Source organism: Apostichopus japonicus, chromosome 6 (genome assembly GCF_037975245.1).
Source record: "Apostichopus japonicus isolate 1M-3 chromosome 6, ASM3797524v1, whole genome shotgun sequence".
NCBI lineage: Eukaryota > Metazoa > Echinodermata > Holothuroidea > Aspidochirotida > Stichopodidae > Apostichopus > Apostichopus japonicus.
The window spans coordinates 983,424-997,397 of record NC_092566.1 but is presented as its reverse complement, the minus strand read 5'-3'; the positions used below and the strand labels follow the sequence as shown (position 1 = coordinate 997,397).

General features: G+C 35.8%; 2 protein-coding genes across 7 annotated transcripts in view; one reads left to right on the top strand and one right to left on the bottom strand.

The window, feature by feature from the left end:
• LOC139968590 (annexin-B12-like) overlaps nt 1-8,443 on the top strand; it is a 26,762-nt gene extending 18,319 nt beyond the window's left edge. For all 6 annotated transcript variants that reach the window (XM_071972738.1, XM_071972737.1, XM_071972734.1 and 3 more), the window contains 6 exons: nt 561-651; nt 2,222-2,358; nt 3,299-3,488; nt 4,454-4,512; nt 4,794-4,916; nt 5,301-8,443. In XM_071972738.1, coding sequence (XP_071828839.1) covers nt 561-651; nt 2,222-2,358; nt 3,299-3,488; nt 4,454-4,512; nt 4,794-4,916; nt 5,301-5,351 — 651 coding nt within the window. In that variant the 3' untranslated portion in view covers nt 5,352-8,443. The remainder of the gene's footprint in view (nt 1-560; nt 652-2,221; nt 2,359-3,298; nt 3,489-4,453; nt 4,513-4,793; nt 4,917-5,300) is intronic.
• On the bottom strand, nt 8,045-13,974 carry LOC139968591 (uncharacterized). Its single transcript, XM_071972739.1, has 5 exons — nt 13,598-13,974; nt 12,696-12,916; nt 11,939-11,997; nt 10,969-11,640; nt 8,045-9,864 (listed from the first exon to the last, which is right to left on the bottom strand). Exons 1-5 carry the CDS (start codon nt 13,752-13,754, stop codon nt 9,840-9,842), a joined length of 1,134 nt encoding a protein of 377 aa, XP_071828840.1. The 5' UTR covers nt 13,755-13,974; the 3' UTR covers nt 8,045-9,839.

Here is a 13,974-nt window from a genome sequence, read left to right as displayed (position 1 = left end):
TAACACAGCCACAAAACTATGATGTGTACTAACACAGCTACACAACTGTTGTGGACTATCACAGCTACACAACTATGTTGTGTACTAACACAGCTACACAACTATGATGTGTACTAACACAGCAACACAACTATGGTGTGTACTAACACAGCTACACAACTATGATGTGTACTAACACAGCCACAAAACTATGATGTGTACTAACACAGCCACACAACTATGTTGTGGACTATCACAGCTACACAACTATGGTGTGTACTAACACAGCTACACAACTATGATGTGTACTAACACAGCTACACAACTATGGTGTGTACTAACACAGCTACACAACTATGGTGTGTACTAACACAGCTACACAACTATGGTGTGTACTAACACAGCTACACAACTATGGTGTGTACTAACACAGCTACACAACTATGGTGTGTACTATCACAGTAACACAACACTGATGTGCTGTGCTACAACTTAGTTATTTTTCAGTCCCATATATTAATGAAGCAATCAACATTGTTTTTTAAGTATACCAAACTTGATAATGATTTTCATATTTTCAGGGTCTGGGCACAGATGAATCTGTACTTATTGAGGTCTTATGTACAAGAACAAATTCAGAGATTGTTGCCATCAAAGCAGCTTACAAAAAGGGTAAGTCAAGTCTAGCAATGTATCACAGGTTCCATCGTTGAGTCAAGTTAGGACCAGCAATGCATACCCTAGAGCAGTGATCTGTAAAGCACATCCAGCTAATGAATTTACTTTGGCTGTTTAGTCTGAATTCTAATCTAAGGACTTTGGTCAACCCACAATCTTGCACTGGTTTAGTTGCATGGGTCTATAATGCCTTAGGTTCAGCACCCTACTGGTCTGTTATATGGATATTGGTTCCATCTTCAGCTGTTTCCTTAGATTAAAGTTTCTCTCTGGCCATTGTAGGTAATTAAGAACACCTGCTCTAGAAATCTTAGTCTTCACCTGTCAGTCTCCATCTCTCACTCATACCATGGAGGTCTGTTTTACCTCCATGCTCATACCATGGAGGTCTGTTTTACCTCCATGCTCATACCATGGAGGTCTGTTTTACCTCCATGCTCATACCATGGAGGTCTGTTTTACCTCCATGCTCATACCATGGAGGTCTGTTTTACCTCCATGCTCATACCATGGAGGTCTGTTTGTTTTACCTCCATGCTCATACCATGGAGGTCTGTTTTACCTCCATGCTCATACCATGGAGGTCTGTCTGGTTTACCTCCATGCTCATACCATGGAGGTCTGTCTGTTTTACCTCCATGCTCATACCATGGAGGTCTGTTTTACCTCCATGGTATGAGCATGGAGGTCTGTTTTACCTCCATGCTCATACCATGGAGGTCTGTTTTACCTCCATGCTCATACCATGGAGGTCTGTTTTACCTCCATGCTCATACCATGGAGGTCTGTTTTACCTCCATGCTCATACCATGGAGGTCTGTCTGTTTTACCTCCATGCTCATACCATGGAGGTCTGTTTTACCTCCATGGTATGAGCATGGAGGTCTGTTTTACCTCCATGCTCATACCATGGAGGTCTGTTTTACCTCCATGCTCATACCATGGAGTGTCGGGTGTCTTTGATTAACTCTGGACTTCAAATGACATATCCCATCTCAGAGGATAAGGTTATACAAAGAATTATGTTAACCAATGCTTTTTGGGTAAACCTTTTTCAGGATCAGAGGTTCCTTATTCAGTATTATTTAATTATCTTGGTTTAGCACACAGACCATTGAAATGAGCAAAACATAAATCAATAAGAACACATGAGACTTCTGTGATCGCCAATAACCTGTTGGCAATGCATAACAAATTTGTCTAGGATAAATGATGTTAGATTTTATGCTTGTAAAACAGTTTCTTCCAGTTATTAGAACTGATCAAGGAACGTAAACAAATAAGCCAGAATATAGGCTAATGTCATCATCAAACTTTGCCCAAGTAGGAACTAAAATACTTACACATAAAAGAAAAGATCTCAGCTCTCAAAAAGTTCTGTTTGATGGAGAGTTTTATATCAAACATAGCATCATCACTATATCATTTTGTCGAGAGTCATCCCTCACACACAAAGATTGTCTGCTACAGTTTCACATGTTATTTAGTCAAAAAGAAAATGTGAAAGCAGATTTTATTACCATTAAAGAGTGTTTTATGATGTCTTTGTATTTGTCACAAACAGCTTTTCAAAGGGACCTGGAGAAGGATGTTGTTTCTGAGACATCTGGCCATTTCAGACGACTGTTAGTGTCCATGGTACAGGCAGCTAGAGACGAGACCACTAATGTGGACATGAATAAAGCTAAAGCTGATGCTAAGGTAATCAATGTCAGTAAAATGTTACAAAGAGCTTCCCAAGGTGGTTATCATCTCAGGGGGAGAGGACATCTTAAAAATCTGAGAATTAAATTGTCTCAGATATTCCTAGTTCTCTTTCTCGTGGGGGGGGGGGGGGGGGAAGGGGGTTTGGGTTGGTTAGATGGTTGTGAAAATGGAAGTTGCTGCTGACTATATATGTTTTTTATTCCTCCAATAGAATGATTTGTTATGTACATTGTATCGTAATGTATTGTAAAGATTTGTATTGTATTGTAATGTATTGTAAAGATTTGTATTGTATTGTAATGTATTGTAAAGATTTGCATTGTTTTGTAAAGATTTGTATTGTATTCTAATGTATTGTAAAGATTTTTATTGTATTCTAATGTATAATAAAGATCTGTATTGTAATGCATTGCATTGGATAGTATTCTATTGTACCGTATTGCATAGTGCTGTATTGTATCTTATCATATTGTATTGTATGTTATAGTATTGTATAGTATTATATATTATTGTACCATTTTGTACTGTATTTTGTTGTATTGTATTATATTGCAGCATATCATACTGTATTGTATTATATGTTATATTATTATATAGTATTATATTGTATTGTACTGTATTATGTTGTATTGTATTATATTGTATTCTATTGTTTTGTATCATATTGTATTATGTTGTATTATATATTGTATTGTATCATATTGTATAGTATAATATGTTATAGTATTGTATAGTATAGTATTGTACTGTATTGTATTGTATTATATTGTATTCTAATGTATCGTGTCATATTGTATTGTAGTGTATTCGTTAAGCTATGTTATTAGTACCACTGCAAACCATGTATACCTCTTCTCCAACACAAGCTATAATCAACAGATTACATCAAGGTACAGCCTGTTAATACTATGTTTTACCTCTCTCTTCAATTCAGGCTTTATATGATGCTGGAGAGAAAAAACTTGGTACAGATGAGTCAACTTTCAATGCCATATTGGCCTCGAGAAACTACGCCCAGCTGAGGGCCACGTTTGAGGAATACAGCAAGATTGGTAAATACAGCATTGAACAATCCATAAAACGTGAGATGTCTGGAGACCTGGAGAAAGGCATGTTAACAATAGGTAGGTGACTCTTTGACAAGTATCTTCCTCCTAGGGGATTCCAGAAAAGTGTTTTCTGAAGATAAAATATGATTCTACTGATCTGGCTCATTCTCTCCTTCTATGAAAGAAAACAAAACATGTTGACAGAATATGATGTCATGTAATCTACTGTTTTAAATCCGCCCTTAAATTTGCTTATCAGAGTAAGTAAAAGGGAAGTATGCAAGTGTTTTTTTTCTTTTTCTTTTCTTTTCTTATGCAAGTTCTGTTCACATTATTCACTAATGTTCCACCGAATCGAGGGCGTACCCAGGGGGAGCAGTGAAAGTGATTGTTCTCCCCCTCCCCCCTTTGAGTCCCCCGGAAAATTATATTTAACTAAAAGCAGGAAATATCATTAAAGCCCTCTTTCCAGGTGGAAGGAAGCTAAGCGACCCTTCTCAAACTTTCCCCTGAAACTTCCTCTGCTACGTAATACAATACTCTTATGATATGGCACTCTGTTAAGTGTAATAATGTTCCCTTTGTGAAAAATGCCCCTTTGAAAATTCTGCTCCTTCCTTCTCAGGAGTTCTCATTATGATGTTGTAATGAATTTTACAGCAAAGAACAGCCAATTGGAACAATGTAGTAACGCTAGTATTGATCACACGACACGGTACTTTTAGATCATGCACCATTGTTCGGGGAAATCAACAGTTCTGAACATAATCTAATCTAATATTCTTATCTAATAGAAACAGTATATTCGTGATGCTCTAATCGTCAATATAACGGCTTCAAGTGGAACCCTAAAGTATCATGTAGATGGAACTTGTTTCAGCTTGGTACAAAAGGAATTCTAGTAGTATCTATCTCTAACTGGTCGTATCTTAAAAGTTCTTCGAAAAGAAGTTTTCTTGTATTCTGAAATGCTCTGTGATACCAAAACTATTGGATTTACTTTTACTTTTATAATGCTTTTGTTTCTATCTCTCTTTCAGTGGAATGTGTCCGTAATGCAGGAAAATATTTTGCTTCCAAACTATACAAATCAATGAAGGTAAGTCATTGAAAGGTTTCAGTTAAATTATGGTATCGTTAAACCAGGTATGCTTTTAGAGTAAGATATGATTTATATATATCTATATTCATAAATTTGTACCACAATTAGGTTCTGATTTTTTTCCTTCAAAGTGTGATGAACATCACTGTAACATTTGTAAGGATGTTTCTTAAGATCACTTTGTATTCTATTAAAATTGTGATTTGAATAACGTGTACTTCAATGAAGCAGGTAACTATTTTATTTTAATATGTTTTTGGTGATTCTCCATCCTGCAGGGCCTGGGAACAGACGATGACACCCTGGTAAGGGTGATTGTCTCCAGGTGTGAAATCGATATGGTGGAGATCAAACAGGAATTCAAAACTCAGTACAACCAAACGCTGGAAAAATTCATTGAGGTTTGTGAAGAATTACTTTATATCCATCTCAAACAATCGTCTGCTAAAGATCACGCTAATGAAGAGCCCACCTTCCCCCTCCCCACACCCCACCTTGCACTCATGTGAGATATGAATGTTTAATAATGATGTATTTTTCTTCATCTCACATTGCCCCTGATTGACCCTGGGACCTGAAGCTAAGTGTCATGATCCCCCATCTCTGGCCTACCGCCTAGGGGAATTTAAAAACTATTGTCATTGATCCAGTAAATCTTACAAAAGCCAATACAGAGTTTGGAAAGTGTGTGCAGAAACTCAGGTTTTTTACTTATTCAACATTATATTGTAGAAAGGATTTGTATGAATAGAAATTTAATTTATTCGTTATTCGTCTCTCCACAGGGCGACTGTTCTGGGGACTACAAGAAGATAATGTTAGCATTAGTCACATAAAGTGGCAATCTGTCCTAATGAGAAAATGAATATTCATGACTAACATATTTTTGTTATTGTAACTAACACTCTAACCCACTATTTCTATCCATAAAGTAACCTTGACTTTAATTGGGCCACATTTTTAAGACAAAGAGTAAACAAAATTTTTATCCTTAAAATGGAACCATAAGGTATTTGGGAATATTAATTTAACTGTAATTGGGGTAACAATGTGGAGGCTGATTTATGTCCATTTATTGAAATATTATTTCATGAATATTGCATGAGGGGATCAAAAGTGGAATTTTTTTTTTATCATTAGGCTGACGTGTTATTCACAAAAATATCAGTGAAATATTATTTTGCACCTAGCAATTTCTCTTTTTTTTTCATTTAAAAAGACTGTGTTTATCTTTAATATATCAGATGCATGTTACATGTAATTTGTCAGTAAATCAGAAGTTCCACAATTTGTGTCAGCATGTTTGTAAATATGTATAGTCCTTAGTTGTTACGTGTGTCAGTCTGTGTGTCTGTTAGAATTGCTTTAAAAGCCTGAATAGTTTGCAGTATTGTTATGACAATCTGATGCTTCATACTATGGTGAAAGGGTCTATTAACAAGATACTCATACAGTCACAGGGTCTGTGTTTTATATACTTGTCATTGCTTTAATGTATGCGTCAGTATGCCAAATTGCTAGCCACTACTTTAAGAGTGATTACACCAAAATATTAATCACAGAAAAGTATCCTTATCTAACTGTATCACAACAGACAATTTTGCCAGAAATAACAAGAAAGAAAAAATTAATTTAATTTGAGTGTAAAATGAAGCCTGAATGGTAAATAAGTCTACTGAACTTATGACTGGAAAGATATCATCGATCAATCGGAAAGAAGGTAGAATGGAGTAAAGTTATTTTGTAGTCAGACTTTAGAGTCAGGTGGAATATTGAATCTAGGGTTCACAACATTGAAAGGTCTCATTTTGACTTTTCTAACAGTTCAATTTATGCAGATTTCTTCTAGTGCAAGAATATCAGTAGTAGACTGGATTAACAGTTTCTGAAAGATTAAAGAAGGTTAGGATTGTAGTAGTATGTACTGCATTACGAGTTCAACCTGGTTAGCCCTCGCTTGGTTTATACCTGGATAAAAATATCAATTTTCCGGGTATCACAGGATCTACGAAGTATCCAAATCTGTCTTCTTTATCTTAGCTAATGAAGTAGCTACAGCAGAAATAAACTTTCATCAAAGAGCTTGAGGACTAGTAAGATAAAGAAGACAGCTTTTTTACGGGTTTAAGCCAAGCCAAGCTCATGAGCATGCTGGTAAAGCTTCAATAATGGAGTTCCCATGACAACAGTGAATCTTATTATCATTGTACAGTATGAGGTCCTGCTCATGCTGTAACTCCTCTCCAATAATGGGGTTTAAAGGTCAAGGAGTTCCCATGACAACAGTGAATGTTATATTTACTGTATGAAGTCCTGCTGGGGGTGGGGGAAGGAGGGGGGAGGAAGGAGGCATCCTTGTAACTCTTCCATAATGGGGTTAAAGGTCATATATCTGAGAAGTCCCACAACAATGTCAGTAGTCTCACAAAGACAGCCATTAAATATCAGTTAATGGACAAAATAGTTAAATATTATAAAAAGCAACTCAAAAAGAACTAATCAATACTCATATTTTCCAATCGGTAGTTTTAATTAACCCTTTTATTTATAGAATGTAGAAATATTGTATAAAATTAATATTGCATAACAAAATAGAAAACATGATTTCACAGATGTTTGAAATGGAAGAGGTGTATAGATATGTGCAAAGGTAGAAATAAAACATAGCTTATTTGGTACTCTTGTTTGTGAAAATGGTTAAATTTATACAGGAATGTGACATCATTGTAACATCATTAATCATTTACAGTTTGATGAATGAATCATTTGATACTGAGGCAATAGTATAGCAACTAAAGTAAACACATCTTCATGGATCTTTAAGATACCTGACATCTTTGTCTTATTATTTAATTTCCTAAGTGAGAGGAAAAGGAAGACCATAAAGATAACAAAAAATAATTATATCTCATACTTTTGGTGCCAATAAACTTTGCAGGTCGATGTGGATTAATAACAACTACAAAGTCATTAATACTGGAGAGCAGGTTTGATACAAAAACAAAAATGTTATTTATTTATAATTGATGCTTGATGAACAGATGTATTTCTAATTAGCCTTTGAAGAAGATCCTGTTAGGATCGAAACGTCAGGCCAACTTACTTTTACACATTCTCTTACACAGGCTCTCTAGTGGATAAGCAGTTTGCTAACAGAGTATTATTTTATTTTGTATTTCTAATTAGTCAGTTAATGAAGAAAACATGCTTTGTGACAGACCAAAACATTGAAATTCCCAACTTTATCTTGTGTTTATTAAAGTCGGTGTTCCCAACCATCAAACAGTAAATGATTGCAATGCTACCTAAAATTTTCATAGAATTCTTCATTGTCTTGTAGAACTGTTAATCCGTTCCTTTGACCAGCATGCCCTTGTTAAATGGATACAGTTACTATTATTATAAAGTGGTGTGGTGTCATTTGTTTTCAGGACTTGATCTAACCATGGAGGTTTTTACCTCCATGATCTAACTTGTCTGAAGGTTGAATTAATCCTTTTTTATCTGAGGAAGTCAGCATGTAAACTAGTCTACACAAACTTAATTTTAATACATTTTGAGGTTAGCAAGAAACTTGCCTACCATCTATCTGCCTTGGCAGTCAAATTGGTTTGACTTTCTTATTATTTTCTCATTTATTGTACATCACAAATTTGACTGGAAAACATTTAAAAGAATTTTCATATCATTAACCTGTCTTTGGTTTCTAGTACAATGTCTTGTTGTGTGCTTATCTATTCTTAAACAATCTATTGATTTACATCAGAATCAGTAATGAAGGCTTTTGAATGAAACATCTCTCGTTTTGTCTGTAACTAATTAAGCCTTCTTTATCAATACACAAATATCTGAACTATGTCTGACATTATTCCCTTTTGTCTCTTTTTTTAAAATCAATTGCACGATTGAAAATATTAGTGAAATGAAACTCAAGTGTGTTCTGTCTCTATTGCTTACAGCTTATTAAATACAAATTAATAGAAAATAGTTGGGAGACACGGGTGAATATAGGCATAAATTTGAATATAAAGTGTAAGTCTGCCCAACCGATCTTGACCCAACTACTTGACCATCATTATGTGGAACATTGTGGATAGTCAGGCAGTGTGCCTGTGCTTAAGACCACATGATCACCATTTTGCCAGTTTTGGGTCCTGTCCCGTTAAGTTCATGACTAAAACTGCCCAGTCTTAACAAATAAAGCCAATCATGGGAATGTAATTTTGCATGTGACCTCAACGATTACCGGTTGTAACAGAGAAGTGTTATCGTGTATGCTCATCAGTCGTTCAGTGTACAGGATCAGTTGTAAGATCACCACAATCGACTACCTAGCCAACGAGAATCGAACATTGGGCCACGACAATCGAATACTGGGTCACAACAATTGAATACTGGGCCACAACAATCGAATACTGGGTCATGACAATTGAATACTGGGTCACGACAGTCAAGTTGAGTTGGGTTTTGATCATAGGGGCAGTGTGGCGCAGGTTTTATTAACTCAGCATTTTTTCTGTCCAGCCTAACCTCTCAAGACACACCAAGACCCATGATAACCCCAGGATCACAACATCCCAGGTAAATGCTACAGACATATGATGAAATTCAGTAGTGCATGCTACTGTAATGTGTAGGACTAGTGCTAAGAAAATATGCTGACCAACTTCATACAGAAAGTACATTAATTAATATGCTTAATCAATTGTTTGAAATAGTTATTGCAAGCGTTAAGAAATATTAAAAAATATTTGTAAAATATCCCTATTGCTGTAGGATTGCTGTACTTAAACATTACAAAAGTTAAAAAACTCAGTTTATAAATTATGATGCAGTTTGTCTAATAAACGGCATTATTATTATTATTACTTGCATAGTTACTGGGCTCATTAAAATGATGGAAATGTTGAGCAGGAAACTTTTCAGGTTTCAAAAAGCTAAGCATCCTCTAGTTGATAAATGCTTCTAAAAGTCTTAAGACCATCAACATTCTACACACTAGGCTTTATTGACCCATGGATTTACACATACATCCTTTACAAAATAAATACACAGTAAGGCTGTCCTACATTACTAGCCTAGAGATTGCAAAGGAAATATACTAAAATATTTCTTGACAAATTCCTTGGAAAGGGAGAAAATGAAAACAGCGAAGAGGCACAACAAAATTACGCTACAAATTAATTCTGTTTTCTGTGGTCACATGTTTTTAGAATCAATTTACTCACAGGACTGTCACCTCCAAGTATTAACAAAGTTATCAAATTTAACTTAGGAATGTTATTGTGAACAAAGTTGTATCCAAGATTTGAGGAAAGCTCAGACTAATATTCTGGTTTTGGTGGAGGCCTGTTGAGAAAAAGAGGAAGGTTTATCCATTAATTTTCACACTTTACTTAAACTATCTACTGAAAAATAGTTTATCAATGATCACATTCATATTTCTGTGCAAAATATGTTCTCTAACTTTTGTGAATTCTGAATAGTTCATCAAAGTTTGTTAGGACTCTATAGGGCAAAATAAATTGTATTTATACTAAAAAATTTGCTGTATAACAGACTCGGTATTCTAGTCATTCTGTTACTGTGACTGGCTTTGTAAATAAAATCCCTAGGAGAAGCTGTTCACGTTTCATAACCAATAGTCCATTTTTCTGCAGGTTTACTCAATTTTTAAACATTCTTACACTATATGAAGTGTTTATTCTTGCCCATAGAAACAAAGTCAAAAGTTCAGCCTCAATTCTTATATTCAAAGTAGGATAGGCTGTAAGTACATTTGCCAGGATTGTATGGTACGTTTTCCACTAGATATTAGTATTTGTTTGACATTTGCCAATATTCTAACGATATGTATGACATTAATGTAAACATCGTAACAATTTTGGGTTTACATGGCTTCATATGTGTTTGGTCAACAGATTTCAATCAATTCTCAAAGTAAGATGGTAATTGATAAAATCATGTCACCTAATATTTTTTATCCATTACGCTATTAATGACATATAAAATAAATTGTAAAATGTTCCAAACATTTTCACGTTTATTTTATTACTAAATTTAAGTTTACTTGTCTAGATTAAGACCTACAAATTAACAACATTTATGTATCCAGGGGCATCAAAAGTTTTATTCAAATCAATTCCACAGCCTGTACTCAATTGAGTTCAAGATGAGAGAAGCGTTACATTGTAAGTACACGCAACTGTTTTATTTTGGATCCCACCATAACTGGAAACCTCAAATTACCAGATAATTTCATAAAAATTCACCAAAATATAAACGCTCATTACTTTGCTAAAACATAGAATGAATGCCCTCAGAATTTACTGAAGTTTTCATCTACATGTGAAGAAAATTTACAGCAATATATTTTACAGGAAACAAAATTTGGCCCAAGATCTGTTTCCAGATAACATAATATCCTGTTACATATCCTGTACATAAGCTTACCTGTATATACTAGTAGCTGCAGGCACTATGCCACGTCTTGACACCGAAGAACGACCAGAACTTAACCGACTTCCACCATGACTTCTGGAGTTGAAACTCTGCCTGGAATGTGATGACTTGATACTCATCGGTGAATTATAACCACTTCTACCATTATAACTGGAATGAGAGATACTAGAGGGAACTGATTTAGAACTACTACCAGATAGAGGGCGCTGCCCTAACGCGTCCAATTGAGAAGTATTGCTTAGATGTACACTTGGTGGATGTTCTGTAATGCTATGTGGAGTACTGGTTTTCCGTAAGCCCCCACTTACCGGTCGACTGTTTGGAGCACTGTTGCTATGGTGACTAGGAGGCTTAAAGTAACTGTAGTCACCAGAGTGTACACTTACGGCAGACACGTGGCTGCCTGAGGCTGGTCTATACAAGGATTGAGAAGAGCCAGTATGGTCACTATGGTAACTAGCAATAGTCTGCGCACTGTTGTTAGCATTTGGGGTAACCCTTCCTCCATCAGTAGAGTGGAAACTAGCCACAGTATGAGGGCGCTGTACATGTTTAGATTGTGCATAATTTGGTTGCGATGAGTTCTGGAAGACAGTAGATGTGGGTCGTCCTTTGGTGAATGGGAAACCTTTGCTGTAGTTTGGATGGTTTGGTGAAGGGTACCTAGAAGAAAAAGAGTGTGACAGATGTTAATTCTCTGAAAACTATCTGAAAGAAATTGTTGTAGAGTTATAATTTTCCTGGTCAAAGTTAGGTTTCATTGATCTTTCTCACTAAAACCAGAAAATAACAGATTTTTCTTTTGCTTTCTTTGTTCCTTGTGCATGCTGGGCTATTATTACATTGCTAAGAAATCAACAGATTCTTTGCCCAATAACATTAACTACTATCATGGTCCAAAAAAATACCCTTTAATTTTCTATACTTTGAAATAAAGGAAAAACTAGAATCGGTTTCATACCATGGCTCCTGAAATCGGTGAGTGTACTTGTCCTCCTGTGCATGTCTAAAAGTTGCCAGCTAAAAGAAACAGAGCATAAACTGTTAATTAATAATGAATTATTTATGTTTTTAATATGGTTGCTTTGCAAGTGGAATGATGAGAAGAGTTAAATGTGAAATTGTTCACAAAGGATACTATGCATCAATGCTTCATGTCTCGTGACTGTGGATGGTAACTAATGATGAATCCATCAATATAGTGTTTTACGAGTTAAAATTAATTAAATGTACACTGGCCATCATCAATCTCAGTGTCAGAGATTAATTTGTTGAGATATGAAAAAAAGAAAAATAGAAAATTGAAATCACAAACATAAAACACTGTTTCTAGTACACAGCAATGAGCATAATAGAGAAAGTAAAACAACCAGTGGCGTAGGAAGGTACCTTTGAGTGGGGGGGCTGAAGACTGATGGCCAGTCTGGGGGAGGGGTCTAAGGGGGTGTCCCCCTCCCCCTTTGGAAATTTTTGCATTTCCAAGTGGCCTCAGATGCAATTTGGTGGAATATAGCACACTTCAACACCCACTCCATTTTGTAAATAATTTTGCATTTTCACCTGGCCTTAGATGCAATTTGGTGCTCCAAATGAGACTTTTTTTCTCATTTGGAAATGAAAAAGGGGTTTTCTGACTTGCGAAGCGGGGGGCAGAATGATACTTCCGCCCCACCTGTTCCTACGCCCTTGTAAACAACACAGAAAGATTCTGTTCTTACATTGATTTGGTGTCCAGTTCTCATATTCTGAATATCTGTAAATGGCATAAACCAACCAATTTCACCGACCCACTTAGACCTTGGTTTTGGAGGCGGTGTACCAGTGGCTCCTCTCCATATGTATCTTAGTTCACTTGTACCTTCCGGTGACATTGTTCCTATACCAACCATCCTGTCATCTGTCACTACATGTGCACGGTAATCTCGAACTCCACCAGGTCCTGTAATATAGAGGGAAAATTCACTAATTGAAAGGTCTAAAGGGGAAATTATCTTCTAATTTGAAGTAATTGCCAAGAAAATGTTTAAATTGTGTCATATGCATAACAATCAACCAAAAAGAGAGAACATTGAGAATAAATGAATGTATACCATAAGCTTAGTTTGAGATATAAAACAATTTATCAAAGCACATACTGAACAGGGGACGTATGGGAACTAGCAGTTTGGCATATATAACAGGTTAAGTATTAGTTCAGGTCTAAAGGAATACAGTAAAGTAGAAACCCAACAAATTCACCACTAAATTAACATTGGCTGAGATGATACACTTGTTCAAAGTCAAGCAACATATCGGTCAAACATTAGGCTAGGACTCAGGAACCAAAGCTAGCCCTATGTTCTTTCTAAATTTCATCTTGGCCCACCTCATAGTCACACATATGAAGGGAAATATTTAGTATTCAAATTATGTGTTGCAGTTTTGAAAGCTCTGAACATTCCCTTACGAAATACTAAGGTTCATGTGTATAAAAACGGCTAGGACCTATACACTTGTATAGCAATTTGCCCATTTTGCATAGCATACTGTAGCAACGAGTCCTAGGCTTTATCAAATTACTATTATTTAATCAAAGTATATTTAATAAACATACTAAATTACAATTAAACAGTCGCGTTACCGGTAAATAAGCGTTGTCCCTTCCCCATTGAATGTTGTCCACCTGCTGTCATCCATGTTGCATCAGAGAGCTGGTCTATGCTCCGTGATGATCGAACCTGACCGCGGTTGTTCAGGGAGTCGGAACTTCGACTCAAACCTAGTGTATCTCCAGCCATTTACCGGGATTATGAAGTTTGTCCTATGTCAGTTTGGAATCTTTGGGTATATTTACTAAACATACAAGTTGCTATAATCAAAATCTAGTAACCTAATTAGTCTACGTCGGCCCGTTACTAGCTAGGCCACTAGGATAAGGAACTATTGTGTGTCTAACTACTAATACTTACTAAACTAGGATACAATTACATTGACACGTTCGTCAACAGCTGACATTGA